Here is a 27971-nt window from a genome sequence, read left to right on the forward strand (position 1 = left end):
TAAGTAATACTTTTATTGCAGAACAATAGTGAGCTGTTTTACAAAAAAAAGGTAGGAAAGAAACTTCCAACAAAGATTTCAGAAATCCAACAGAGACAACACTTCTTATGAAAATTAGGAAAAGGTGCTACACCAAGTCCTATAGAGATGATCTTCGCTTTAATCCATGAGTGGAAAGTGAGGTTTAATGTGTCAGAATTCAGTTCCCATAAAAATAGACATTTGGTCCAGGATGAATGAATACATTAAGTTGAAAGGAGGGAAAGTTGCTGATGTTTGGTCTATGAGCGAGTGTACTTGCCCCAGATGTGCAGCATAAATACTGAAGCGATGAACAGCAGGCTCATAACAAGTACTGGAACAGGTCCACTGAGGAGAGAGGGAAAAAAAAAATCAATAAAAGCACACTTAACAGTACTTACACCACTGCTGGCTTTTATAGTTTCAATGTCAATGCAATGACAGTAATACAAGGAACAAAAGAGACACCTAGTGGTACAGCAAGAGCACCCACTCGATGCTAGTTTTATCAGCACTGTTGGGGGAAAAAAACAACAACAAATATCAAACACACATGCAGAGTTATTCCTGCTTCCTCATCTTGGGCAGGATTGTGTGCCCAGAACTACACAGCACGCACCATTCTGCCCATTAGTCACTTTAAATATCTCTCATTTTAATAGACTTAAAAAATCTACATAATACAACATATCTAAATAATTTCAAACCTAAATGAAGAATATCAGAAAAAAATTGTGCTCCTACAATTATAACCTGGGCACATTTTAGATTGGAAAACTAAATTTCCTCACAGCTTTGCTTTCACTTCTCCCTCCACCAGTGAAGTTAAAGCTAAATGTACCGATCTATGTTGCCCTCAACAGGCACTGACGCCCAGAGCAGTTTTTTATCTTAATCAAATTCTGACGCAAGCTTCAGGCTATCCAGATTCCCACCCCCCCCCCCCCCAAAAAAAAAAAGAGTAGATTCAATTACAACTTAATAATACAGGACAGTTATCACAACATTGCATATTCTGAATTTTGCTCATGAGCAGAAAATCCCATTCACATTCTAACCACAAACAAAATTGTCCACAGCCGATTCTTACTCCGTTTATGGGGAGATTGAATTTAAACAGATATTACATTAATTGTGCAAATCCAGAACATCCCTCTTACTGGATCCTAGTGGTTCCCTAGTTCAGAACCAGCATTTTCCAATATTTACAAGAGTTCTATATGAAGTGCAATTAATTTTTAGAAAATGGGAAAAAGCAGCAACAAACTCGAGGGCATGTACAGCAATTATAAGTAACAAGCTTCTGATTTACAACCTAGCAAAACAAAGCAAAGCAAAACACACACAGCATAACCACGCTTCCGTTTTGTTATTGTCCATTTACTCTGATCTTCCCTTCTAGAGAGGGGCTCAACTCAGGCATAAAATGAACAAACTTCATGCTAAGCTGCCTTTAAAATAGTTGAACACGAAAGCCTCCCTCTGCCCTAAAATATTAAATACTGGTATCTAGAATCCTTGAGCTGGAATTTGGTGAGCATTTCCGCCGGGTTTTTTGGCGGCATTCTTCGTTTCAGCAGAAAACCACCACCCGGCGGGAATTTCATTGAAGTGTTCTGCAGCCGGTTTTGAAATACTGCTGGGGAGTGGACCACCGGCGTGCACCGCCGGAAAATCTGCTACCGCCCAAGTTTTGGTCACAGCGGTGACCCATAGGCGAGGAGAAAAAAAAAACACCCACGAGAAACCAGCCGGAGCTGGATGGTAGGTATGAAATCCTGCAAACGATAAGTAAAGTCTTAAAACAAATTCTTTTGCAGCGATTCAGTGGAAAAGGGTCGTGAGAATAATTTCCAATTTTTAAATTTTGTTTTATTGAAAAATATTGTGTGTTTTCCCCCCTCCCTAGGCCCAACTTGCAGCGTCGGTCGAAATTTAACAAGGCTCGCGTTTCCTGCCGAGAATCCGCGTACAACGCTGATTTTTCCCGCCGGGCGTAATTTTTTCCATTTTATCAATCTCTCGCCGGCGTTAATTTAATAATCTTAGCGGTTTTTTGGGTGACAATCTGGCAGTGGCAGATTATCAAATTCTAGCCCATAGAATCTGACAGCATAGGAGGCCATTTGGCCCATCGTGCCTATGCCAATTCTTTGAAAGAGTTATCAAATTAGTCCCATTCCTCTGCTTTTTCCCCATAGCCCTGCAATTTTTCTCCTTCAAGTATTTATCTAATTCCCAATTTATCCAATCTAATTGGCTATTAATGCCACACACAGTACAAATTGGACTGGGACAGAGAGCAGTGAAACAGAGATCAGACCATCGTCAACACAATATTACTTCTATTGATCTGGGCAAGAAGAATTTGCAGGAGACATTTAAAAACTCTCGTACATGACAGCCAGCTCAGAATTATGAAGATATTATAAAAGAAAATTGATTTATATAAAAAGCTCAGCTATATTAAAACAAATAGCCTGTATACTTACATTTTGGATAAATCAAAGAGAAATAGTTTAATTAAGGTGGAATTCATTGGACTTTTTTTTACTTTCAAACCATTTACTTAAATTGAACTTTCTTTTTAGAGTTAGGGACTAAAAATATTCTGGCTTTTAAAATAAAGGCAGTCACAGTCTTGACTATTGAATTTCCCCCCCCCCAAAATCCTTAAAAGTCTGAGCTCATCTGTCTCATTGCAGTTATTGGATGAAGAATGGACTTTGACATAAAGCTCTGGTTTCATTTCCCATGTGTACAATGAGCACAAGGTATTGAAAGCCCCAGATCAATGTGTGCATATACGTTGAAACACAGTCAAAGCTGATAAACTCATCTACCACTGACATACATAACCAAGGTACTATTTGACCTTCAAAGAAATATGGGTGAAAATACCAGAGTGACACCCTATATTACCCTAAACGGCAATACCCTAACCAAATTTAAAAGATGAAGCATGGAAAGAAAAAGGGTTGAGGATGAACAAATGTTGTTACTCCTTAAAAGAGGAACATTAATGTAGCAGCTGAGTGCATCATTAAAAACATACTTGCAAGATGAAATTCCCACCTTCATTCATTTTAGCCAAAAAGATTGAAGTAAAAAGCAATGAATATCGCATCTACCCCCCGCCCCCCACCAAGTCCTGAAGACAGACAGCTATTTTGAAAAGGTTTATTGTTGAAGAACTTATATTACAATAAGACTTTGAAGATCTTCTCTGTTATAGCCTCAATGTGGGAACATCCCCACTTACTGATGCAGTCTGATGATAGGCAAGGGAGCCTAATGAAGCATGTACACAATCACAGGGTACAACTCCCGTGAGCTGCACAGAAGCCCTTCAATACACGATGCTGATAACACACACATAATGCACCCCTAAACGGTTTCCTTTAACCTACTTCCACATTTGTTATATCACCCGTCTCCATCCCCTGCCTCAGCTCTTCAGCTGCTGACAGCCTCATCCATGCCTTTGTTACCTCTAGACTGGACTACTCCAATGCTCTCCTAGCCGGCCTCCCACCTTCCATCCTCCGTAAACTTAATCTAATCCAAAACAGTACTGCCCGTATCCTAACCTGCACCAAAACCCAATCACCCACTGACCTACAGTGGCTCCCGGTCCAGCAACACCTCAATTAAAATACTCATCCATGTGTTCAAATCCCTCCACCCCAATCTCTATAATCTCCTCCAGCCCTACAACCCGCACGCCACAGTTTTCTAATTCTGGCCTCTTGCGAATCCCCAATTTTTAAAATCGGTAAACCATTGGTGGCCGTACCTTCAGCTGCCTAGGCCCTAAGCTCAGGAATTCTCTCCCTGTTCGCGCCTCTCTCCTTCAAGTCGCTCCTTAAAATCTACTTGTTCAACCAAACTTTGGGTCACCTGTCCTAATATCTCTGGTTCGTGTCAAATTTTGTCTGAGAATGCTCCTGTGAAGCACCTTGGGATGTCTTTACTACATTAAACGCACTATATAAATATAAATTATTGTTGAAGTAGAGTCAGTTATCAGATTTAATCAATTAAAACCTGATAAAAAAGACTATACGCACTCTCCTCGTACCTGTGGTTGCCAAATATAGGCAAGGAAAATAGCTCCGATCACCCTGAGCAGAAAGCTACACATCCTAGTCAAGTTGCTCTAAAGTTACAACATAGTTACAGATAAGTTAGCTACAGAAATCTGGTACGAAGTTAAAATCATCTAAACCCTAGTTATGTGAAACCTTTTCCCTTCTTCTCCCAGTCTCTGCAGCACTGACTAAGTTTCACAGTCAATAACTGGCCTTTAACCACGTCAAGCTTTACTTAAAGCATTGAACTGTTTAACAAGAAAAGAAATTTCACTCAAACTATAAAATTGGGAAAGCCATATTTACCGAGGGCTACTTCTCTCCAATCTAGCCCTCAGTACTTACTGATAACATATGCGAGACGGAGTAGAGAGTTAATGGAGGCCAATAAATAAATACAATACTTCCATCATCAGTTATTATTGTCAAATAAATTTAGTGTAAAGTGCAGTCATGCTTTCTGGTACAAATCAGTAGTGGTGGCCTTGGTTTGGCTCTGTAGAAGTCAGGTGAATTTTGTCCAGTTAACACAGTTGATGTGGACACATGTCATTTAGTTTTCTTGATTGTCTTGAATTCTCATTTATGTAGCCCAACTCCCTAAAGAAATGGCATAGGATGTGATTTAATCAGCTTATCATTGTGCATCTTATCTCACTGTAGAGAACCTAAGGTAGGCATCGCGTAGGAGATAATTTATTTTAAAAAAGAGATAAAAAGACCAAATTTAAAAGGTCACTAAATGTGGGAGTCAAGAGACAGTTATTGTTTTTTCTGTTCATCAAAAAGGCTGTATTCTAAATTTCAGCTTGCACAGCATCCTATTTTTCATCCTTTGAAACTCACGAGACTGCATTTAGGTTACTGCCCCAATCACAACCTGCTGCATGGTTACAAAGTTCAGAATGCAAAATAATAACTCCATTTATTTGTAATTATTCTGCAATTTAGTTGTCAAACTAAAAAAGGTAGATTGCTTACGCAACTCTATTTTACATACATTTCATCCTGCAATGCTGATCATTTAATCATAAATTAATTCAACCTGTATAATATATCCATTCAGTATTGTGTATGGTAAACTTGCAACAATGCACTAGATCAATCAACAGGGCCAACAGGATGTTAAAAGCAGGATCTTGACTGATGCACCTCTAACCAGCAAACTTAAATATTCTGCCACATTGAACCATCTTGAAGAACGAGACATTCAACAAAAATCAATAGAATATTCAGTGCTCAAAATAACTGCTTGGCACTGCTTTACATAAATGTGAAATTTCATTCCTCACAAAGCGAGAGAGGAATTGGTCACCTCGTTTAAAACTGGTTCTACCTTTACTTTCAAACAATTCTTTTTTAAACTAACAATACCAATGGACCCACAAATCTCACCCATTATGTTTTCAAAGGAGAGTATTATTTTACACTAAGCTAGCACCACTGTATAACAAGTTGTATTATGTGATTTGATTTGCTATACGTTTCTACACAAGGGACGCAAGGCAATTATTAAAGATAACAAGTCACCCTGTGCTGCCCTCAACAACATCTCACTCAAAAGGAGCAAAGACTTGAAATGACCAGCTGTTTTTTTTTAAAGTTGGTAATGGCATGGAGGTGTTCAATGCAGGAAAGAACAATTTTAAATTGTAAAGGAATACTTGTGGAATTAGTCAACAAAAGCTGGTACTTGTACTATCCTAGATACACATGAAAACCCAAAATCAACAAGCTACTTGAAGTATCAGAGAAAGAAACAAAAAGAAAAAAACCCTAAAAATTCAAGATAGAAAGAGAGGTCAGTCAACAATTGTAAAGAGAACAGCAAAATCTGAGTATTACAGATAAATGTTTTTTAAAAAGTGTCTCACTCCAAGATTCCTTTCTTTTAAAAAAAAAGTTGCAAGAATTAAATCTAGATTTGTTTGCCTCTCTTTTTAAAAAAAAAGATTGCTTAAACAGTCAAATTTTGAGGATACCAAGGTATTTATTTACCTTGAAAGGTTACGGTTTCTGACTTTGCAAGGGAACTGAAGTAACTTAAACAGCTCCAGAATTGTACATTCTTCCCAGGGAAATAAGGTTACACCACATCACAACATTCTTGTATATTCCTTTATACTGAACTGTATGGTAGGGTATTTTTTTTTAAAGTGTAAACAGAGCAGGTTTACTGTGAATCTTTGTTTTTATTTTCCAGAAGCTGGGGCTTTAATGCTAATGCCATTATAATGTTCCTCCTGTGCTATCCCAAGCTAAAACACCTTGCAATAATTTTAATAATGTATTACAACCAATTAAAATGTGTCTCATCCTTCCCATTTACACCACAGTTACAGTTTCACTCTTTGGTTTACAGAAAGACATCCCGTGCAGTTATGCACTTTGTTTGCAGTAAAAGCTCCCAACTCCAGCAGCCTTTTAATGTCAACCACAAGAACTTCCAATTTGTAAGCCAGAATAAGATTGCTATATACACGAGTCATACCAGGGGATTAAATGGCGAGGGGATGAAGCTTGTTAAGCATGTAACATTTAGTATATAAACAAGGGCGGGCAGGCACAGGGGAAAGAGCGAGCAAGCAAACAAGTGTAAACATTGATAATTAAAATCCAATTAAACAGCAGTGCATTGGCAATTATAAATATAAGAATGCAGAGGAAGGATTATTGGACTAATCAAGAGGAAGCTCAAGGATAATTCATTTGATAACCTAATAAACAGCAGTCAATACTCCTTCAGATATGGATAAGTGAGAGTTATTGCATACGAAACTTATGTATCCTATTGAATGGCACTGAGTTAGACAAAAGTGAAGCTGAAAGAGTTGTAGGAGCTGATATGGCACTTAATAGCGATCGACAAAGCAAATAAAATACTGAATTATACTACTAACTCAGTAAAGTAGGACATCATTTAAAAACTAGTGTGCTTTGGTCAGTCCACATTTTCAGCGCTGTGTCCAGTTTTGGCTGCTGAGACACAACTACGGTCATTGAGAGCTTCCAACATTTTGTTTTCATTTAAAACATTTCAAGTCCAGGAGGTGCTGCGGAGAAGAGACCCAAGATAGATCCATGAAAGAACAGAATTCTAAGAAAAGACTGGAAAAGCTTGGGCTTTTCAACTCTCAAAATAAGCAACTGAGGGGGGACCTTGGGAGGTACAGAATATGATGAACAATATATAAAAAAGGTAAACCTAGTACTACTTCAAGGTAACCCAACAGCAGGACAAGGGGCTACAGATGCCAAGAAGTTGTCCTTCATTTCCAGGTAGGGTAGTGGAAGCACAAACCTGAAGATCACTTACAACAATTGGATTCTGACAGAAGGTTTTCTGATATGGATGAGCCAAGAAGGCAGAATGTTTTCCTCATCCATAATTATCCTGTGATTAGCCGTGTCGGCCATGGTTCAGTTGGTAGCACCCTTGCCCGAGTCAGAAGGTTGTGGGTTCAAGTCCCACTCCAGGAGACTTTAGCACAAAAATCTAGGCTGACACTCCAGTGCAGTATTGAGGGAGTGCTGCACTGCTGCAGATGCTGTCTTTTTGATGAGACATTAAACCGAGGCCCCATTTCCTTTCTCAGGTGGACGTAAAAGATCCCATGGCACTATTTCGAAGAGAGGGGAGTTATCCCCGGTGTCCTGGCCAATATTTATCACAAAGAGATTATTTGGTCATTATCACATTGCTATTTGTTAAGTGCAAATTGGCTGCCACTTTTCCTACATCATCATATGCAGTCCCTCGAAATCGAGGAAGACTTGCTTCCGCTCTAAAAGAGAGTTCTTAGGTGGCTGTACAGTCCAATACAAGAACCACAATCCCCGTCACAGGTGGGACAGATAGTCGTTGAGAAAGGGTGGGCAGGACTGGTTTGCCGCACGCTCTTTCCGCTGCCTGGGCTTGATTTCTGCATGCTCTCGGCGATGAGACTCGAGGTGCTCAGCGCCCTCCCAGATGAACCAGGTGTCGGTGGGGATGCTGCACTTTATCAGGGAGGCTTTGAGGGTGTCCTTGTAATGTTTCCTCTGCCCACCTTTGGCTCGCTTGCCATGCAACAGTGACTACACTTCAAAAGTATTTAATTGGCTGTAAAGCTCTTTGGGACGTCATGAGGTCATGAAAAGCGCTATACACATGCAAGTGTGTGTGTGATTTTTAAAAAAAAGTTGCATTAGCAGTTTGAGAGCACAGGCTCTGCAGTACCAGAGGCAAACCCTTGCAAATTTACTTGCACAGCGAAATCATGAGATAAATGTACAGGGACAATGCACTTCAGATAACAAAGAGTGGGTGGATCTAAAAAGTAACTATTCACTATTGCTTCTCTTTGATCTTGTGCTTGTGTGTTTCTATTCCAATTACAAACTCGAGTATCATTAGATTTTATGCGTTCTAAGCTGACGGTTTAATGCTGTAACTAAGTTGTTTATATATACACAAACAAAATATACTCCTGCAGATTTCGGTTTGATCTGACATTTACTACATTTTAATTATGGCATTCTCTGCAGTCTCCTATTGGAGGCTACTCTAGAGCAGTATGTGCAGATATCAACAGGTCACACTTTTAACTAAGGACCATAAGCCATTATCTCATCAATATATCCAATGGGACTCAAGAACTTCAATTCACCCCCTCTTCGTGCACTGTAAAGTACTATTACATGCAAGAAAGTCAATATATCCCTCTACTTTCTAAATGAAACATTTCACGTAAGTGACTAAACTTCAATTACAGCAACCTCGAGTAGTTCTTCCTCACAAAAAGGGGGAAACAATGGGCACAGGACAGATCTGTTGGGAATAGCATTATCAGAAAGAGTTTTTCTTTATAGCTAGTGACCATGACTACAGGCTACACTGTTCACCATCCTCTTCCAATTATTTAAAGAAAACAAAAATATCAAATCGTTACCAATAAAGACATATCTTGGCTACTTCCCACTGCAAACACTTTTGACTTCACTTTGGAACATCAAGACCGGAATTTGATTTTGCTCAGTAGAAAAACTACCAGGTGGGCCTATTGTGTTTCACTAAAGCACCAGAGATTATCAGAGGTCTTGGACCTACCGAAAAAGCAGCTCAGCTCAGAATGTGTTTGTTTTAAAGAGAAAAAGGAGGGGATCTTCATTTTCTAATGAAGGTAAAATATGCAGAACAAGGCATAAATCTGGTGAGTTACTGTACAATACAGCACTAGCATAAACACAACAGTGAGGGGAATCTGAATGAACACTAGTGAAATTCACTCATTAACCTGAGTGCCTTTAGCATCAATGGGTATATTAATGCAGCTCCGTCATACCATCAGGTTCAGGAATTATTCAAAGCCAGTACACGCAATGATGTCATCAGCAATCACTGTTTAATAAACAATCAAAAAAATGGAGTGTGAAATGTGAAGGATGTTATAGGGATTAGGATATTAATAACACACATTGACCGATTTTACAGTAATGCAATCACACATAGCTAGAAGAATGAAAATTGTGCTGTGATTCAGTGTCCATAGGGTGCACTTACACTTTAAGCCCAGGAGAATCCTCCGTGTAGAAGCGCCACATACCCCCAGTGCCCGTCGAGGTGGTTCGACCAGCACGGCTCACTGCACTACTGGTAGCTTTCCTGTGAGGGAGGGGGAAAACAGACATTAGCTGCATTTCATACTATAAACCCCTTACTATGCACTGCAATCAGGGACAGTATTTTGTTAGCAGGAACCTCCTTTTACCCAAGATTATAATAATTTTAAACAGATCCAATTAAAATCATTTCTGGCAGTAGAAGGTGAATTTCCTTACTGGGTGTTCAGAATCCTTATCTTCACAAACTGTCTTTTTCTTAAAACTTTTCTCCCCAACCCAAATAGTACAGTAGAAAATGTAAAAACACATACATGGAATATTCCTTCACCCCCTAACAAGTAGCCCCCGTTTCTGGATAAAAATAAAGCTCTACTCAAAACACTATTTTAAGAACAGAGGTTGGCACTAAAGCTCAAGACTCTTAAAAGCTAAAAGTTTGCAAGTGCAAGAACAGATGACAATGCTGAACAGCCGTGCTCTCACATGCAGTGCAGTGGAGCCAGATGGGGTATATTTGAATGGGGCTTCATTCTATTCCCATCTTGGACATGGAGAATGTGGCACCTGGGTAGTTTCGTCACTTTCCGTCATGTAGGGTCAAATGGGGCAAGTGCAGTCCCGTCCAGGCCACCCACTCGACTGCAGGTATTTGGCGAAGCTAATGAAGAAATGGGGATTAAAAATATAAAAAGAAACCAGGTTTTGGGGGGGGGGGGGGCACCACCCAAATATCCTCATTAAAACTCAGTTTTATAATGAAAAATAAAAATTTATGGGCAGATCGTGTGACAAGTTTGCTATTTCAAGATGACATTAGGGACCGACATTTTTAGACAAAATGATGTAGCAGGTCAACAATATTAAGCAGTTTAAGACCTAGGAATAGACCGCTGGGTATTGGATAGAAGGCAATATTGAGGGTCCTAGTGGTTTAGAACAATCATCTTAACACAGCCTTGAAAACACTCCCTGTTGTCTTATTTATAATATACCTTTTTAATGTGTGTGAATGTAAATTTTAATCTGTATTTTTCTCTTTTTAAAAACTTGAATTCTCAGCAAGATAGATTCACATATTTTATGAAACTGTATATTTCCACATGCATGTGTGGCAGCCATTGTATACTGTGATTGGCCCAGGGGCAGGACAGGCCAGCCCACATTGCAATATGTGTGCGCACTTGGTCCGTGCAGTAGAGCTGGTCTCCAGTCGTCTTGGGTAATCCTTGCCACTGGACCAAGACCTAGCTCTGTCAAGCCCATGTGGTGGCTGGTGTGCAATGGCCATCACACGTTAAAAAAATCCACGCACCGGCATCTTCCACCCTTCAGGATTTAGTTTGGGACCTGGAATATTTGGTCCTTCACTGAAACACCTGTGAACTCATCCCTTTTTGGCGTGAAAGCAAGTCATCCTCAATACGAGGGACCGCCCATGATGATGATAACATTTTGACTGTATGATGTTTGCAGATGGATGACATTGATAGGTCCAGGTTTCTGTGACTGCTTACTCTGGGAGTAATGTGGGTCACAGGGTTGAGGCAGCTGGTTTTGTCTGGTTTCCAGAGGTCAATTAGGCCTGGGGACCAAGGAGTGGGAAAGACCCTGCATACTGGTGGTCATGTTGGTTGAAGTCATTCCCCTACTACACCCAGATCCAAATAATTGTGGCCTGGTCGCTAGCTTCCAAGTAAAGGTCATGGCGGGAATGGAGATCGGGACCTCCCCATCAACACTGTACAGCTTACCATTCACAACATACCAAAGCAAACCAAAAACACCCCATTGCCACTGCAGCCCTCTCAATCTGGAGGGAGGATTGTGCCTTGGACGATCCCACTGGGTCGAATACCTACCTCCTCAATCCCAGGAAGATTTACTTCAGCGATATTCACAGCCTGGTGTCGCAAAGGGATCACCAGGTTAGTTCAGATCCTCTAGGGAGGGCCTGGTTATCCCTTTCCATCACCTAACAGGCAAATTCCTCCATTCCCAGCATGACAAAGACCACTATCAGCAGATGAAGCACCATCTCCAGAACCCTGCAATACTTTGCAGACATAATGCCTTGAAATTGCCTCCTCTTTTGGTGTGTGCAATGTGCGCACGCATCCAAAGAGGCCCCACAAGTGCCGGTTCTCGGCACGCGATGCGCATGCGCCAAGAACTGGCACTTGCGATCTGTTAAAATGTCTTTTGACAGTTCCAACGCATCCCCAGGAGAAGGACAGTCGTGGGCTTTTTGTCCCAACTCCTGCCCAGCGAATGTCCTTCAAACTCTTGCGCCTGAGAAAAGCAGGCATATAGCCTGCTTTTACCAGCATGAGAGTTTTAAAAGATAGAAAAATAAAATTAATAATTTTATTAAAAATCCTGTCCATTAAGGTAAGTTTATTTTTCCCCCTATTAAAACATTAAAAAAAATACTGTCTAAAACATTTAATTAAATTCAATTGAAATTAATTTAAAATATGTGAAGTGTTTTTCTTATTTATTTAAAATAGTGTGTTTTTGGGGTTATCCCTATTCATAGAAATAGTGATCAGCAATACAGTGAATGGGAATACTCCATTTTAAATGGTGGTCTGGCCCACGTGATCCCAGGCTGCATATACTCTCCTGGAATACGTGGGCTCCTACGCTAGACTGCGAATGGAGGCCTTGGAGCACAAGTCTACATTCCTCCGGGACCATCGGTACTTTCGTTTAAAAAAAAAAGTTAGTCGGAGGCATCCGCCCGCAGGAAGCCTCTGACTGCAATTTCTGGGCCATTGAGTGTCAACCACCCAGGACTCATCCTCCTTTCTCCAACAGTCACTTGCATCAGGATTTGCTGCTGTTCAGTAATTTACACCAAGAACATGTGGAAGTGCAGTGACTAAATAGCACACAACATATTTAAACTCTGTCTAATGTGGCATGCATTTATCAAGCATATAAAATTTGCACGAATAGCTTGCCAAAATGCTGCTGCATCAATTGATTTGCGCACCTGTGTTTCAGACAACATTGGAAGAAACTAAGAAAAAAAATAGTCTGCACGATGTGAAGCTCCCTGTAATGTGACAGGCATTCCAAGAGTCCTGTGAATCTAAACTAATCTTGTATCACCTGCACACATTCCGCTGGGGTACAATAACGCAATCCCTATTCAAAGTTCGCTACTGATACAAACAGAAAAGTTTGATTACATTGTTGTCATAAGGTGTTCAGGCTTTAGATCAGCAAGTAATAAAAGATGAAGCTCAAATTACCAATTTCCATCAATTTTGTATTTTGGAATTGTTTGCACAGTGCAAAATCTATTATGAGCAATTATTAAACTGAAGAGAGTGACAGACAGCACAGTGCTTTTTCTTGCAGCATAGCATAGTGGAGGGCCACAGATATGATACTAAACTCCCAAGCACAGGCAAGGCATCATTTTTTTGGAAGTGGGGAGGGGGGGGTGAGGAAAGGGTGGTAAAAAAAAGAGATAAAGATAGGAGGCCAAGTTAAGAGGCAAAATTAAAAAGGATATTAGGAATGTTAACAGAGAACACGAGAAATTCTTGGCCAGTAAAATTAAGGAAAACCCCAAGATGTTCGATAAATATATTAAGAGTAAGAGTAACTAAAGAAAGGGTAGGGCCTATTAGAGATCATGAGGGTAATCTTTGCGTGGAGGTAGAAGATGTTGGGAGGGTTCTTAACGAATACTTTGCATCTGTTTTCACAAAGGAAAGGGGCAATGCAGATACTGCTATCGAGGAGGAGTGTGATGTTCTGGATGAAATAAATATAGAGAGAGAGGAAATATTAAGGGATTTAGCAGCTTTGAAAGTAGATAAGTCCCCAGGCCCGGATGAAATGCATCCAAGGCTGTTGAGCGAAGTAAAAGGAAGAAATAGCAGAGGCCTTGACCATTATTTTCCAGTCCTCTTTGGATCTGGGCATGGTGCCGGAGAATTGGAGGACCGCTAATGTAGTACCCTTGTTTAAGGGGGGGGAAGAAAGGGATAGGCCAATTACAGGCCGGTCAGCCTAACCTCAGTGGTGGGAAAATTATTGGAAAAAAATCCTGAAAGACAGGATAAATCTGCATTTGGAAAGGCAAGGATAAATTAGGGATAGTCAGCACAGATTTGTTAAGGGAAGATCGTGTCTGACTAACCTGATCGAATTTTGTGAGGAGGTAACCAAGAGGGTCAATAGATGGACTTTAGTAAAGCTTTTGATAAGGTCCCACATGGTAGACTGGTCATGAAGGTTAAAGCCCATGGGATACAGGGCAAAGTGTCAAGTTGGATTCAAAATTGGCTTGGAGGTAGGAAGCAAAGGGTAATGATTGATGGATGTTTTTGTGACTGGAAGGATGTTTCCAGTGGGGTTCTGCAGGGCTCAGTACTGGGTCCCTTGCTTTTTGTGGTATACATCAATGATCTAGATTTGAATATAGGGAGTATGATTAAGAAGTTTGCAGACAACACTAAAATTGGCTGTGTGGTTGATAATGAAGAGGAAAGTCATGAGCTGCAGAAGGATATCAATCTACTGGTCTGGTGGACAGAGCAGTGACAAATGGAATTTAATTCAGAGAAGTATGAGGTGATGCACTTTGGGAGGGCCAATAAGGAAAGGGTATACACATTAAGTGGTAGGCCACTTAATAGTGTAGATGAACAAAGGGACCTTGGAGTGCTTGTCCACAAATCCCTGAAAGTAGCAGGCCAGGTGGATAAGGTGGTTAAGAAGGCATACGGAATGCTTGCTTTTATTGGCCAAGGCATAGAATACAAGAGCAGGGAGGTTATGCTTAAATTGTATACTATTTTGGTTAGGCCACAGCTGGAGTATTGCGTGCAGGTCTGGTCGCCGTATTATAGGAAGGACGTGATTGCACTAGAGGAGGATGCAGAGGAGATTTACTAGGATACTGCCTGGAATAGAGAATCTTAGTTATGAGGACAGAGTGGGTTTGTTCTCATTGGAACAGAGGAGGTTGAGGGGAGACCTCACTGAAGTGTACAAAATATTGAGGGGCCTGGACATAGTGGATAGTAAGGGTCTATTACAAGGGGGCATAGTTTTAAGGTGGTTGGTTGAAGGTTTAGAGGGGATTAGAGGGGGTGCTTCTTTATGCAGAGGGTTGTGGGGATCTGGAACTCGCTGCCTGGAAGAGTGGTGGATGCAGAAACCCTCACCACTTTTAAGAGATGGTTGGATGGGCACTTAAAGTGCAGTAACCTGCAGGGTTACGGACCTAGAGCTAGTAGCCGGGATTAAACTGGATGACCTTTTGTTGGACGGAGCAGATATAATGGTAAGTACTGCAGGGAATAGAATACATCTAGCGTGATCTCCTGGACTAGTTTCGATCGCCTGGATGGGTCAGAGAGGAATTTTCCCAGATTTTTTCTCCCTAAATTGGCCTGGGTTTTTAAAATCTGATTTTTGCCTCTCCCAGGAGATCACATGGCTCCAGTTGGAGTGGAGTATAGAATGTTTTAGTATAAGGGGTGTCGCAATTTTGGTGAGGCGGATTGGTTGGGCTGGGTGCTCTTTGCCTTTCCGTCATTGTTCATAAGTTTATATGTAACCTTTAGGGCTGCTGACCAAGGGCCGTGTGGTTCTGTGTCAGCCTGCATGGACAGGATGGGCCAGAATGGCCGCCTTCTGCGCTGTAAATTTCTATAATGTTTCTAAGTCACTGCCAAGCAACTCAAACACCTCCTAGTGGCTAAGAGCAGTATTGGTGATGGTGGTGCATCACCTCCCAGCCCAGCCAGCAGTTGGTACATGGCCAAGCAAGGCAGACTGAGGAGGGGGAAGGGTGTTGAGAAAGACTAAATTCCTGAAAGGGATACATATACTTGGAGAAAAAAAAATGCCAGCTTCATATTTCCAGAGTTCAATACAAATTCTAATAGTGTTCACATTGTGCACTAAAATTGAGAATGGATATTCAACTAATTGAAGTCAGTTTTCAGTAGCTCTTTGCTCTTTTCAAGGGAGTGGAAATTGTCTGCAGGTATAAATTGAAGCCTGAGGCTTCTTCCTATTATGAAGCACGTTAACTGAATTAATACGGCCTGTATTGGAGGACCAAACAGCAAACGTAGTGAGTAAATGGTGTCAGAAATGACCAAGAGTTACAATACCCAACATTGCAGGGCTTTATTACATACTATGGGGCATTTCTGTAATTCAAAGTACAATGGCTTGCTTGACTTGTAGCTAGAAATTAATATTTGTTTTATTGAATCTTTGAGCAGATTTTTTTTTAAATAAAAGGACTGACGAGACCAAAATGTGTTTTTTTAAAAAATATAATTATATTTGTGCCAAATTTTGACATTGAAGCCTCTACAAGACAAGGAGTTCACCGAAAAATGCCTGGTTTTCAAAATTAAAATATGTAATTTCTGACAATGCAATTTTGTTAACAGCAATGAAAAAAAAGCTAATCACAATGTACAATATTAATGATCCTTTAACACTTCAAGCAGCTAACTAACCACTTGTTGAAACTTGTTAATCCAACCATTGAGTGAACTACTTGTGGTTAAAACAACTAAAGATCAACAAAGCAAAGCACGACTCAATGATAAGTGCCTATAAATCACTGGAAAACTCTGATGCAGTAACGTAACTGTGTTGTTGGATTCCCAGTGCCTGGGCTAATACAGCTATAACTTGAGTCGTATGCCTCTTATGGCCTCCACATATACAAACAGATAATACATCCATATTCTCAGATCAGAAAACTCCTATGCTCTATTTACTTATGTTCTTATGTTCTAAGAACTAGGAACAGGAGTAGGCCATACGACCCATCGAGCCTACTCCGCCATTCAATATCGGCAGTCCCTCGAAGCGAGGATGACTTGCTTCCACGCCAAAAAGGGATGAGTTCACAGGTGTTTCAATGAAGGACCTAATATTCCAGATCCTGAACTACATCTTATAAGATCATGGCTGATCTGATCATGGATTCAGCTCTACTTCCCTGCCCGCTCCCCATAACCCCTTATCGTTTAAGAAACTGTCTATTTCTGTCTTAAATTTATTCAATGTCTCAGCTTCCACAGCTCTCTGAGGCAGCAAATTCCACAGATTTACAACGCGAAGAAATTTCTCCTCATCTGTGTCTTAAATGGGCGGTCCCTTATTCTAACATCATGCCTTCTGGTTCTAGTCTGCCCATCAGTGGAAACATCCTCTCTGCATCCAGCTTGTCAAGCCCCCTCAATCTTATACGTTTCGATAAGATCACCTCTCATTCTTCTGAATTCCAGTGAGTAGAGGCCCAACCTACTCAACCTTTCCTCATAAGTCAACTCCCTCATCTCCGGAATCAGCTCTATGATCATTAAGTTTCCCCCTCATTAAGCTCATTAAATGCTGGGCTGAGCTGAAGTAAAATAATCACTTTTTGATTTCACTGTGTAGTTCGAAATGCTACACAAGTTCATTGTTAAGGATTTTTAATAAGTATAAATTAGGCCTTTTCTTCTCAGAAATGTGCACGAATCACCAATTAGTATTTTCTCTAGACTACTTTTTACTTGTATGAAAATTTTCATCAAAATTAAGAGGGAGGAAGTTCAGGTCCATCTGCGAGGGATGAGAAACATTGAAAAGATTTGCAAACTTTTCAATGGTTCTAAAGTTTGATTTTACAGACAGACATTCTACAATTTGTATTTTATCCAACTAAATATTAACATATCACAAGTTGCACAATTTCAAACATTTATAAGTATTCCAAAAAAATCATGCACTAATTTCAAAAAAACAATATCGGCATTTATTGATATATCAATGTTTTCTCTATTTCACAGTATCGTCCTCTACAAGTCAACATTTTATATAAATTGATTTTCCTCAAAGCTAAAATGCTTTAACACAACATACTAATGTTCTTACACTTCTATCAAAGAACTGGTTTAGCTATTCAGATCACTTTAATTGTTAAACAGTAATGCATTTAGTTCCAACTGTATAACACACCAGTAAATCAAGTTCCACATAACTGTCACAATTCACTAACTTTTCTATAATATGGACTGGAGGGCAGTAAATGTAACAACACTTTTTTTTTTAAAAAGGAGGGAGAGAAAACAGGGAATTATAGACCGGTTAGCTTGACATCAATAGTGGGGAAAATGTTGGAATCAATTATTAAAGATGAAATAGCAGCGCATTTGGAAAGCAGTGACAGGATCGGTCCAAGTCAGCATGGATTTATGAAAGGGAAATCATGCTTGACAAATCTTCTGGAATTTTTTGAGGATGTAACGAGTAGAGTGGGACAAGGGAGAACCAGTGGATGTGGTGTATTTGGACTTTCAAAAGGCTTTTGACAAGGTCCCACACAAGAGATTGGTGTGCAAAATTAAAGCACATGGTATTGGGGGTAATGTATTGACATGGATAGAGAACTGGTTGGCAGACAGGAAGCAGAGTGTCGGGATAAACGGGTCCTTTTCAGAATGGCAGGCAGTGACTAGTGGGGTGCCGCAGGGACCACAGCTATTTGCAATATACATCAATGATTTTAGATGAAGGAATTGAGTGTAATATCTCCAAGTTTGCAGATGACACTAAACTGGGTGGCGGTGAGATGTGAGGAGGATGCTTAAAGGCTGCAGGATTACTTGGACAGGTTAGGTGAGTGGGCAAATGCATGGCAGATGCAGTATAATGTGGATAAATGTGAGGTTATTCACTCGGGGGCAAAAATACGAAGGCAGAATATTATCTGAATGGCGGCAGATTAGGAAAAGGGGAGGTGCAACGAGACCTGGGTGTCATGGTTCATCAGTCATTGAAAGCGGTCATGCAGGTACAGCAGGCGGTGAAGGTGGTAAATGGCATGTTGGCCTTCATAGCTAGGGGATTTGAGTATAGGAGCAGGGAGGTCTTACTGCAGTTGTACAGAGCCTTGGTGAGGCCTCACCTGGAATATTGTTCAGTTTTGGTCTCCTAATCTGAGGAAGGACATTCTTGCTATGGAGGGAGTGCAGCGAAGGTTCACCAGACTGATTCCCGGGATGGTAGGACTGACATATGAGGAGAGACTGGATCGACTGGGCCTGTATTCACTGGAATTTTGAAGGATGAGAGGGGATCTCATAGAAAAATATAAAATTCTGACGGGACTGGACAGGTTAGATGCAGGAAGAATGTTCCCGATGTTGGGGAAGTCCAGAACCAGGGATCACAGTCTAAGGATAAGGGGTAAGCCATTTAGGACCAAGATGAGGAGAAACTTCTTCACTCAGAGTTGTTAACCTGTGGAATTCTCTACTCCAGAGAGTTGTTGATGCCAGTTCATTGGATATATTTAAAAGGGAGTTAGATATGGCCCTTACGGCTAAAGGGATCAAGAGGTATGGAGAGAAAGCAGGAAATGGGTACTGAGGTGAATGATCAGCCATGATCTTGTTGAATGGTGGTGCAGGCTCGAGGGTCCGAATGGCCTACTCCTGCACCTATTTTCTATGAATCCAACCTGACTCCAACATACACATGATCTTAATAAGTTCAATGCACATCGTTGTGTCCAATAGCCCACCTCATGTATACATACTAAAAAGCTCAAAGTAGCAACTGCTTTCTAAACAGGAAGAGTCCACAAATCTACTTTTTTTGTTTTTCCTAAAAGCGGTGTGGTTCCACAGATGCCAGCAAAACTCCATCACTGAGCGCAAATATACATTCTTCACATGTGAGCCTACATAATGATTTGTCAGCAGACTGTGGTGTGCCATAAGCAAACCCAACCTTTCCTTCATCAGATGTCCACATGCATAATTTCCGCTCGACTTACATGATGGCAATCATAAATGGAACCCCTGATTTTTTACCCACTTCTCTGGCACGCAGGTAGAAGCCAATTGTACCACCCCAACTGCTGAAACTGCTTCACTTAGCACAGCCCAAGACTCAAACCAAAGATCTTCTGCTCTGCGTGGCTTACTACTACGTTGAACAATGTTTTTATACCTTATGCAATTAGGGAACCTAATACTTTCATATAAAAACATTTGGTCTCCTCATTTCACATAACTAGTAAAAGAGAAACATATTCCACACTGCCATCAAGTATATTAATTTTAGCCCCTACTTCTCACTGTCATAAGAGGAAATAGTAATTGCTCATTACAATAATATTTATTCAAACCAAACACTAAACTACATCAGATCGAACGAAGTTACACCCAAAACATTAATTTTGTTCCTTTTTCCAGATGCTGCCTGCCCTGTTCATTTCCCATATTTTTCTGTTGCTACATTGTTGATATCTTTCCGTTAATTTTGTCTTGCAAAAAGGCAATTGCAATCACAACGCAAGAAAAAAAATCTAAATTATCAGTAACATAATTAACAATCACTTGCATGCAAGAGATGACTTTGAAGTTAAACTTTACTTTATAATACTCAACCTAATGATCTCCTAACCCCACATTTGCATTAAAATTAGTAAAATAAAAAAATGGGTGAAATGTACTGCAATTCAAGTACAGTAGATTGTGCAGATTATTTTGTACTTGTTTGGCTCAACCATAACTCTCGACCTTCAAAGGGTTTAAAGGCCATCTTTTAACAGGCATTGCCTTGCTCAGCGAAATGAGCAGTTGTTAATTGCTGAGAATAACCCAAGCTATATTACCAGTAGTAATCATATTATCAATGTAAAGATCTAACTGTATCCAACTTGCAGTCCCGTATCATGTTGGATATTACAAAGAACAAATGCCAGGCAACAATGCCTCCAAGTACTACATCACTTTGATGTGGTGCCTGCTCCAAATTATTTACCTCTGTCTTACTGTGGATCCACCACCAGCAGCTCGGGGTGCCACAGCTTTACTGGGCGATCGGCTAGAGGCACCGACATTTGTTGCACTTGCAGCAGGTCCAGGCTAAAAAGGGCAAAACAAGATATTAGCACAAAGGGAATAAAATGCTCTTTTCATACATTATAAGCAGTAAACATCACAGAAACCCAAAGTATGAAGCACAACCTACCAATACCACAGATAAAAGTGCACATCCAAAGTATTATCAATTGGGACTGATCATTTTGGTTCCAAAAGTACATTGAATTTGAGCAATATATTACACACACAGGACATGATATCAGTACAGGAGTTGTGAATGAAATGGTTTCTTGATTTTGGGTCTTAAAAGAAAACAGTAATGAAACAAAATGGGGTAACTACCATCACCATAAAGTAGGATAAAGAAACAAAGGGGCATAGTTTCAGAATAAGGGGTCACCCATTTAAAATGGAAATTAGGAGAATTGTTTTCTCTCAGGAGGGTCATGAATTTTTGGAATTTTCTACCCCAGGGAGTTGTTGAGGCTGGGTCTTTGAATATATTTAAGGTGGAGATAGACAGATTTTTGAATTATAAGGCAGTCAAGGGTTATGGGGAGCGGGTAGGAAAGTGGAGATGAGGCCAGGATCAGATCAGCCATGATCTTATAGAATGGCGGAGCAGGCTCGAGGAGGGGCCAACTGGCCTACTCCTGCTCAGATTTCTTATGTTATGTAAAAAAAGGGAGGCTTATGACAGATACCGAGGTCTCAATACTGCAGAAAGCCAAGAGGAGTATAGGAAATGCAGGGGTGACATTAAGAAGGAAATTAGGAAAGCAAAGAAAGAGCATGAAAAAAATTTTGGTAAATAAAATCAAGGAAAACCCAAACATGTTTTATAAATACATTAAGAGCAAGAGGATAACTAAAGATAGGGTAGGGCCTATTAGAGACCATAAAGGTAATGTGTGTGTGAAGGCGGAAGATGTGGGTATGGTTCTTAATGAATACTTTGCATCTGTTTTCACAAGAGAGGGGCAATGCAGACACTGCAATCAGGGAGGAGTGTGAAATATTAGTTGAAATAAACAGAGAGAGAGACGAAGTATTAAGGGGTTTAGCAGCTTTGAAAGTGGATAAATCCCCAGAACCAGATAAAATGTATCCCCCAGGCTGTTAAAAGAAGCACAAGAGGAAATAGCAGAGGCCCTGACCATCATTTTCCAATCCTCTCTGGCTACAGGTGTGGTGCCGGAGGATTGCTAACATTGTATCTTTGTTTACAAGGGAAAAAGTTACAGGCCGGTCAGCCGAACCCCGGTGGTGGAAAATTTATTGGAGAAAATTCTGAATGACAGGATAAATCTTAATTTGGAAAGACCTGGATTAATCAAGGACAGTCAGCATGGATTTGTTATGGGGTGGTTGCATCTGACTAACTTGATTAAATTTTGAGGGGAGGTAACAAGGAGGGTCGATGATGCTAGTGCATTTGATGTAGTAAATATGGATTTTTGATACGGTCCCATATGGTCACGAAAGTAAAAGTCCATGGGATCCAAGGCAAAGTGGTAGGTTGGATCCAAAATTGGCTTAGAGGCAAGAAGCAAAGGGTAATGGTTGATGGGCGTTTTTGTGACTAGAAGAACATTTCCATGGGATTCTGGAGGGCTCAGTACTAGATCCCTTGCTTTTTGTGATATATATCAATGATTTAGACTTGAATGTAGGGGATATAATTAAGAAGTTTGCAGATGATACAAAAATTGACTGTGAATTACCAAAAATTGATAATGAAGAAAAAAGCTGTAGAATGCAGGAAGATATCAATAAAATGGTCAGGTGGGCAGAACAGTGGCAAATGGAATTCAATCTGGAGAAGTGTGAGGCAAGGGTCATGGAGAAGTGTAGAGAAACAAAGGGACCTTGCAATGCATGCCCACAGATCCCTGACGGTAACAGGCCAGGTAGATAATTATCATCATCATAGGCAGTCCCTCAAAATCGAGGAAGACTTGCTTCCACTCAAAAAGTGAGCTCTCAGGTGACTGAACAGTCCAATATAAAAATGACAGTCTCTGTCACAAGTGGGACAGTCATTGGAGAAAAGAGCGAGTGTGGAGTTTGGTTTGCCGCACGTTCCATCTGCTGCCTGCGCTTCTGCATGCTCTTGGCAACAAGACTCAAGGTTCTCAGTGCCCTCCCGGATGCTCTTCCTCCAATTAGGGTGGTCTTTGGCCAGGAATTCCCAGGTGTCGATGGGGAAATTGCACTTTATCAAGGAGGTTTTGAGGGTTGATAAAGTGGTTAAGGCGGCATATGGAATATTTGCCTTTATTAGCCGAGGCATAGAATACAAGAGCAAGGAGGTTATGCTTGAACTGTTTAAAACACTAGTTAGGCCACAGCTAGAGTACTGTATGTAGTTCTGGTCACATTACAAGATGTGACTACACTAGAGAGGGTACAGAGGAGATTTACGACTATGTTGTCTGGACTGGAGAATTTTAGTTATGAGGAAAGATTGGATAGGCTGAGTTTGTTTTCTTTGGAACAGAGGAGATTGAAGGGAAACCTTAATGAGGTGTATAAAATTATGAGGGGCCCAAATAGATTGGATAGGAAGGATCTATTTTCCTTAGCAGAGGGGATCAACAATCAGGGGGCATAGATTTAAAGTAATTGGTAGGAAGTTTAGAGAGGATTTGAGGGGAAATGGTTTCACCCAGAGGATGGTGGGGGTCTGGAACTCACTGTCTGAAAGGGTGGTAGAGCAGAAACCGTCACCACATTTAAAAAGTACCTGGATGTGCACTTGAAGTGCTGTAACCTACAAGGCAACAGACTAAACTAATTAATGGGGGCGGTGGGGAGGAGAAAGAGGATTCAGGCGAGCGAAAATTTAAAAAGTCAACTAATAAGGAGAAGGCAATGGAGCAGGGCAGCACTGGGGGAAATGAAAACCAGAGCATGACAGGAAGGAAGGGACACAATGTATAAACATCAAGGTGAATCAGAAAGTAGGATCAACGCAGGAAAAAAAGATGGTTGGAAAAAATAAATTTAAAAGCTATATTAATCTGAATGCACATAGCATTCGTAACAAAATAGATGAGTTGACGTCACAAATAGATGAAAATGGGTATGATCTGATAGCCACTAGAGATGTGGTTGCTAGGTGACCTGGACTGGGAACTAAATATTCAGGGATATTTGACAATTTGGAAGGACAGACAGAAAGGAAAAGGAGGTGGGGCAGCACTGTTAATAAAGGATAAGATCAGTGTGTTAGTGAGAAACGCTATTAGCTCAGAAGATCAAGATGTTGAATCAGTTTGGGTGGAGATAAGGAATAATAAGGGGGAAAAGTCACTGGTGGCTGTAGTCTATAGGCCCCCTAATAGTAGCTACACTGTTGGACAAAGTATAAATCAAGAAATAATGGAGGCTTGTAAAAAAGGGATGGCAATAATCATGGGCAATTTTAACCTTCATATTGATTGGACAAAGCAAGTTGACAAGGGTAGCCTTGAGGAAGAGTTCAGAGTGTATCCAGGATAGTTTCCTTGAACAGTACATTGCGGAACCAACCAGGGAGCAGGCTCTCTTAGATCTGGTACTGTGTAATGAGACAGGATTAATAAACGATCTCCTAGTAAAGGATCCTCTAGGAATGAGTTACCATAACATGGTTGAATTTCAAATTCAGTTGGAGGGTGAGAAAGTTGGATCTCAAACCAGAATCCTAAGCTTAAATAAAAGGAAACTACAAAGGTATGAAGGCAGAGTTGGTTAAAGTGGACTGGGAAAATAGATTAAGGTATGGGACAGTTGATGAGCAGTGGCAGACATTTAAGGAGATATTTCAGAACTCTCAACAAAAATATATCCCAATGGAGAAGGAAAGACTAAGAAGGGATAACCATCCATGGCTAACTAAGGAAATAAGGGATGGTATCAAATTGAAAACAATGGCATACAATGTGGCCAAGACCAGTGAGAGGCCTGAGGATTGGGAAACTTTTAAAGGCCAGCAAAGAACGACTAAAAAAATGATAAAGAGAGGGAAGATAGATTAGGTATGAAATATAAAAACAGATAGTAAGAGTTTCTACAAGTACATAAAAAAGGAAGAGTGGCTAAAGTAAATGTTGGTCCTCTAGAGGATGAGACTGGGGAATTAATAATGGAGAACAGGGAAATGGCAGAGACGTTGAACAAATATTTTGTATCGGTCTTCACAGTAAAAGATACTAAAAAACATTCCAATAGCGGATAATCAAGGGGCTATAGGGAGGAACTTAATACAACCATCACTAAAGTAGTAGTACTCAGTAAAATAATGACTAAAGGCGGACAAGTTTCCTGGACCTGATGGCTTACATCCTAGGGTCTTAAAAGTGGCTGCAGAGATAGTGGATGCATTGGTTGTGATCTACCAAAATTCGCTGGATTCTGGGGCGGTCCCAGCAGATTGGAAAACCGCAAATGTAATGCCCCTATTTAAAAAAAGGAGGCAGACAAAAGGCAGGAAACTATGGACCAGTTAGCCTAATATCTGTCGTGGGAAAATGCTGGAGTCTATTATTAAGGAAGCAGTAGCGGAGCATTTGGAAAAGCATACTTCAATTAAGCAGAGTCAGTATGATTTTATGAAAGGGAAATCTTGTTTGACAAATTTGCTGGAGTTCTTTGAGGATGTAATGAGCAGAGTGGATAAGGAGGAACCAGTGGATGTGGTGTATTTGGATTCCTTAAGGCATTCAATAAGGTTACTGCACAAGATAAAAGTGGACGGGGTTGGGGGTAATATATTGGCATGGATAGAGGATTGGCTAACTAACAGAAAACAGAGTATCGGGATAAATGGGTAATTTTCCGGTTGGCAAACACTAACTAGTGGGGTGCCGCAGGGATCGGTGCTGGGGCCTCAACTATTTACAATCTATATTAATGACTTGGATGAAGGGACTGAGTGTAATGTTGCCAAGTTTGCTGATGATACAAAGATGGGTTGGGAAAGTAAATTGTGAGAACACAAAAAATCTGCAAAGGGCGATCGACAGGCTAAGTGAGTGGGCAAAAATTTGGCAGATAGAGTCATCATCATAGGCAGTCCCTTGAAATCGAGTAAGACTTGCTTCCACTCAAAGTGAGTTCTTAGGTGACTGAACAATCCAATATGGGAATTAGTCTCGGTCACAGGTGGGACAGACAGTCATTGAAGGAAAGGGTGGGTAAAGAGTCTGGTTTGCCACACGCTCCTTCCGCTTGCTTTCTGCATGCTCTCGGCGACGAGACTCGAGGTGCTCAGCGTCGAGACGTCAAGTCTTGGCAGATAGAGGATAATGCGGGAAAATGAGGTTATCCACTTTGGCAGAAAAAATAGAAAAGCAAATTATAATTTAAATGGAGAAAAATTGCAAAGAGCTACAGTACAGAGGGACCTGGGGGTCCCTGTGCATGAAACACAAAAAGTGAGTATGCAGGTACAGCAAGTAATCAAGAAGGCAAATGGAATGTTGGCCTTATTGCAAGGGGAAAGAGAGTGTAAAAGCAGAGAAGTCCTGCTACAACTGTACAGGGTATTGGTAAGGCCATACCTGGAGTACTGCATACAGTTTTGGTCTCCATATTTAAAGGAAGGATATACTTGCATTGGAGGCTGTTAAGAGAAGGTTCACTAGGGTGATTCTGGAGATGAGGGGGTTGACTTATGAAGATAGGTTGAGCCTATACTCATTGGAGTTAAGAAGAATGAGAGGTGATCTTATCGAAACATATAAGATAATGAGGGGGCTCGACAAGGTGGATGCAGAGAGGATATTTCCACTCATCGGGGAAACTAAAATTAGGCGACATAGTCTTCGAATAAGGGGCCACCCATTTAAAATTGAGATAAGGAATTTCTTCTCTGAGGGTTGTAAATCTACAGAATTCTCTGCCCTGGAGCGCAATAGATCATTGAACATATTTAAGGCGGCAATAGACAGATTTTTGAGCGATGAGAATAAAGGGTTGGGGAGAACAGGGAAGTGGAGTTGAGTCTATGATCAGATCAGCCATAATCTTATTAAATGGGCAGGCTCGAGGGGCCAAGTGGCCTACTCCTGTTCCTATTTCTTATGTTGACGAAGAGCTGGAAAGTGGGATTAGGCTGGATAGCTGTCAGCCGGCGTGGATACGATAGGCCAAAATGGCCTCCATCCATGCTGTAAATTTCTAATGATTCTAAGTAGTCACTATTATATGTCAACTAATTTCTGACAAACAATGAACGATAGGACAATCTGTTTATGGTGGTGTTGCGAGTGTAAGGAATGTGGACAATGATGCCCCAGCTCTTCAAATAGTGCTGTGGGGTGTTTGAAGATGTCTCAATGAATCATCTGAAAGATAGCATGTCTAATAATGTAGCACCCCTTCAGTACTGCACTGAAATATCAGCCTAGATTATGTACTCAAGACTATAGTAGAGCAAAACTGAGTCAAGTGTCCCTCTCCTGTATGCTTTCAAATAAATCATCCAATTCATTATTTGGCAAACTTGGGAATCTATCACATGCAAATTATGGAGCTCAAAACAAGATTCAGACTTCTCTCCATCTCACATCTGTCTCTCTCCCTATCCGACCTTTTTATTTCCATAACTCTGTGAAGGTAACAAAAGCAGAGAATTTCACTGTTATAAATAGCTACAAACAAAATAGCATTTTCCAAACACAAAATTCTGATAATTCAAATAACCACAACCACATTTACAATAATAAAATCATACTATATTGTTCAATATGTTGTAAGCCCGTTTCACCTCAAGGAGTATTCAAACAAAAAAAGTCGCACTGCAGAATATATAGTGTACTATAAACAAATATAACCTATTTTGGTTATTGCTGACGTGGCTTTATTGCAACCCCGAAATCTTATGATGAGTTCAAACAAACAAACTGAAATGCCAGCTGGAGCGTGCAGGTTTATCCCATGCATAACAAACGGGGGGGGGGGGGGAATCATTCCATCCTGGAAGATACACAATTAAGTTGAAATATTGAATTTGCAGCAGTCAGACACTGAAGGCCTTGATGCGGCTGCCAGGTCTCCATTGGTTTGTACTAGTCTCTAAATTGCCAGCCGGCCTCGCCCTCCCCTCCCCTCCCTGGAACTGTGTCCCATTGCGAGCGAGTTGTCCCTGGAGGTTCCCGCGCGGTGGAACACCAGGGACAGGGCCGTTACCATGTTAGCGCCGTTGTTCTGTCAAGCCTCAGTCCTTCACTCTCTCACTCCCCAGGTCCGCCGCCCGACAGCTGAACAACGATTGCCTGCTGCTGACCAGCCCTAATGTAGCCACGACACACAACTCAGGACCCCTCCGACAGCGTTGCGCCCTTACGCCGCCTGGCAGAAATCAACAACAAAACACCAAGAAATAGTCAAGCATTGT

General features: G+C 40.8%; 1 protein-coding gene across 1 annotated transcript; it reads right to left on the reverse strand.

The window, feature by feature from the left end:
* Positions 1-27921, reverse strand: sec61b (SEC61 translocon subunit beta). Its single transcript, XM_070881129.1, has 4 exons — positions 27764-27921; positions 20526-20629; positions 9655-9756; positions 1-369 (listed from the first exon to the last, which is right to left on the reverse strand). Exons 1-4 carry the CDS (start codon positions 27764-27766, stop codon positions 282-284), a joined length of 297 nt encoding a protein of 98 aa, XP_070737230.1. The 5' UTR covers positions 27767-27921; the 3' UTR covers positions 1-281.
* Between the last annotated feature and the right edge of the window lie 50 nt (positions 27922-27971).

The sequence above is a fragment of the Pristiophorus japonicus genome, chromosome 5 (genome assembly GCF_044704955.1).
Source record: "Pristiophorus japonicus isolate sPriJap1 chromosome 5, sPriJap1.hap1, whole genome shotgun sequence".
NCBI lineage: Eukaryota > Metazoa > Chordata > Chondrichthyes > Pristiophoridae > Pristiophorus > Pristiophorus japonicus.

Coding starts and splice junctions, on each gene's coding strand:
- sec61b (XM_070881129.1), bottom strand. Junction 9,757..20,525: donor GGATCCACAGTAAGACAGAG/GTAAATAATTTG, acceptor CCTCCCTCACAG/GAAAGCTACCAGTAGTGCAG. Junction 370..9,654: donor GATTCTCCTGGGCTTAAAGT/GTAAGTGCACCC, acceptor CTCTCTCCTCAG/TGGACCTGTTCCAGTACTTG.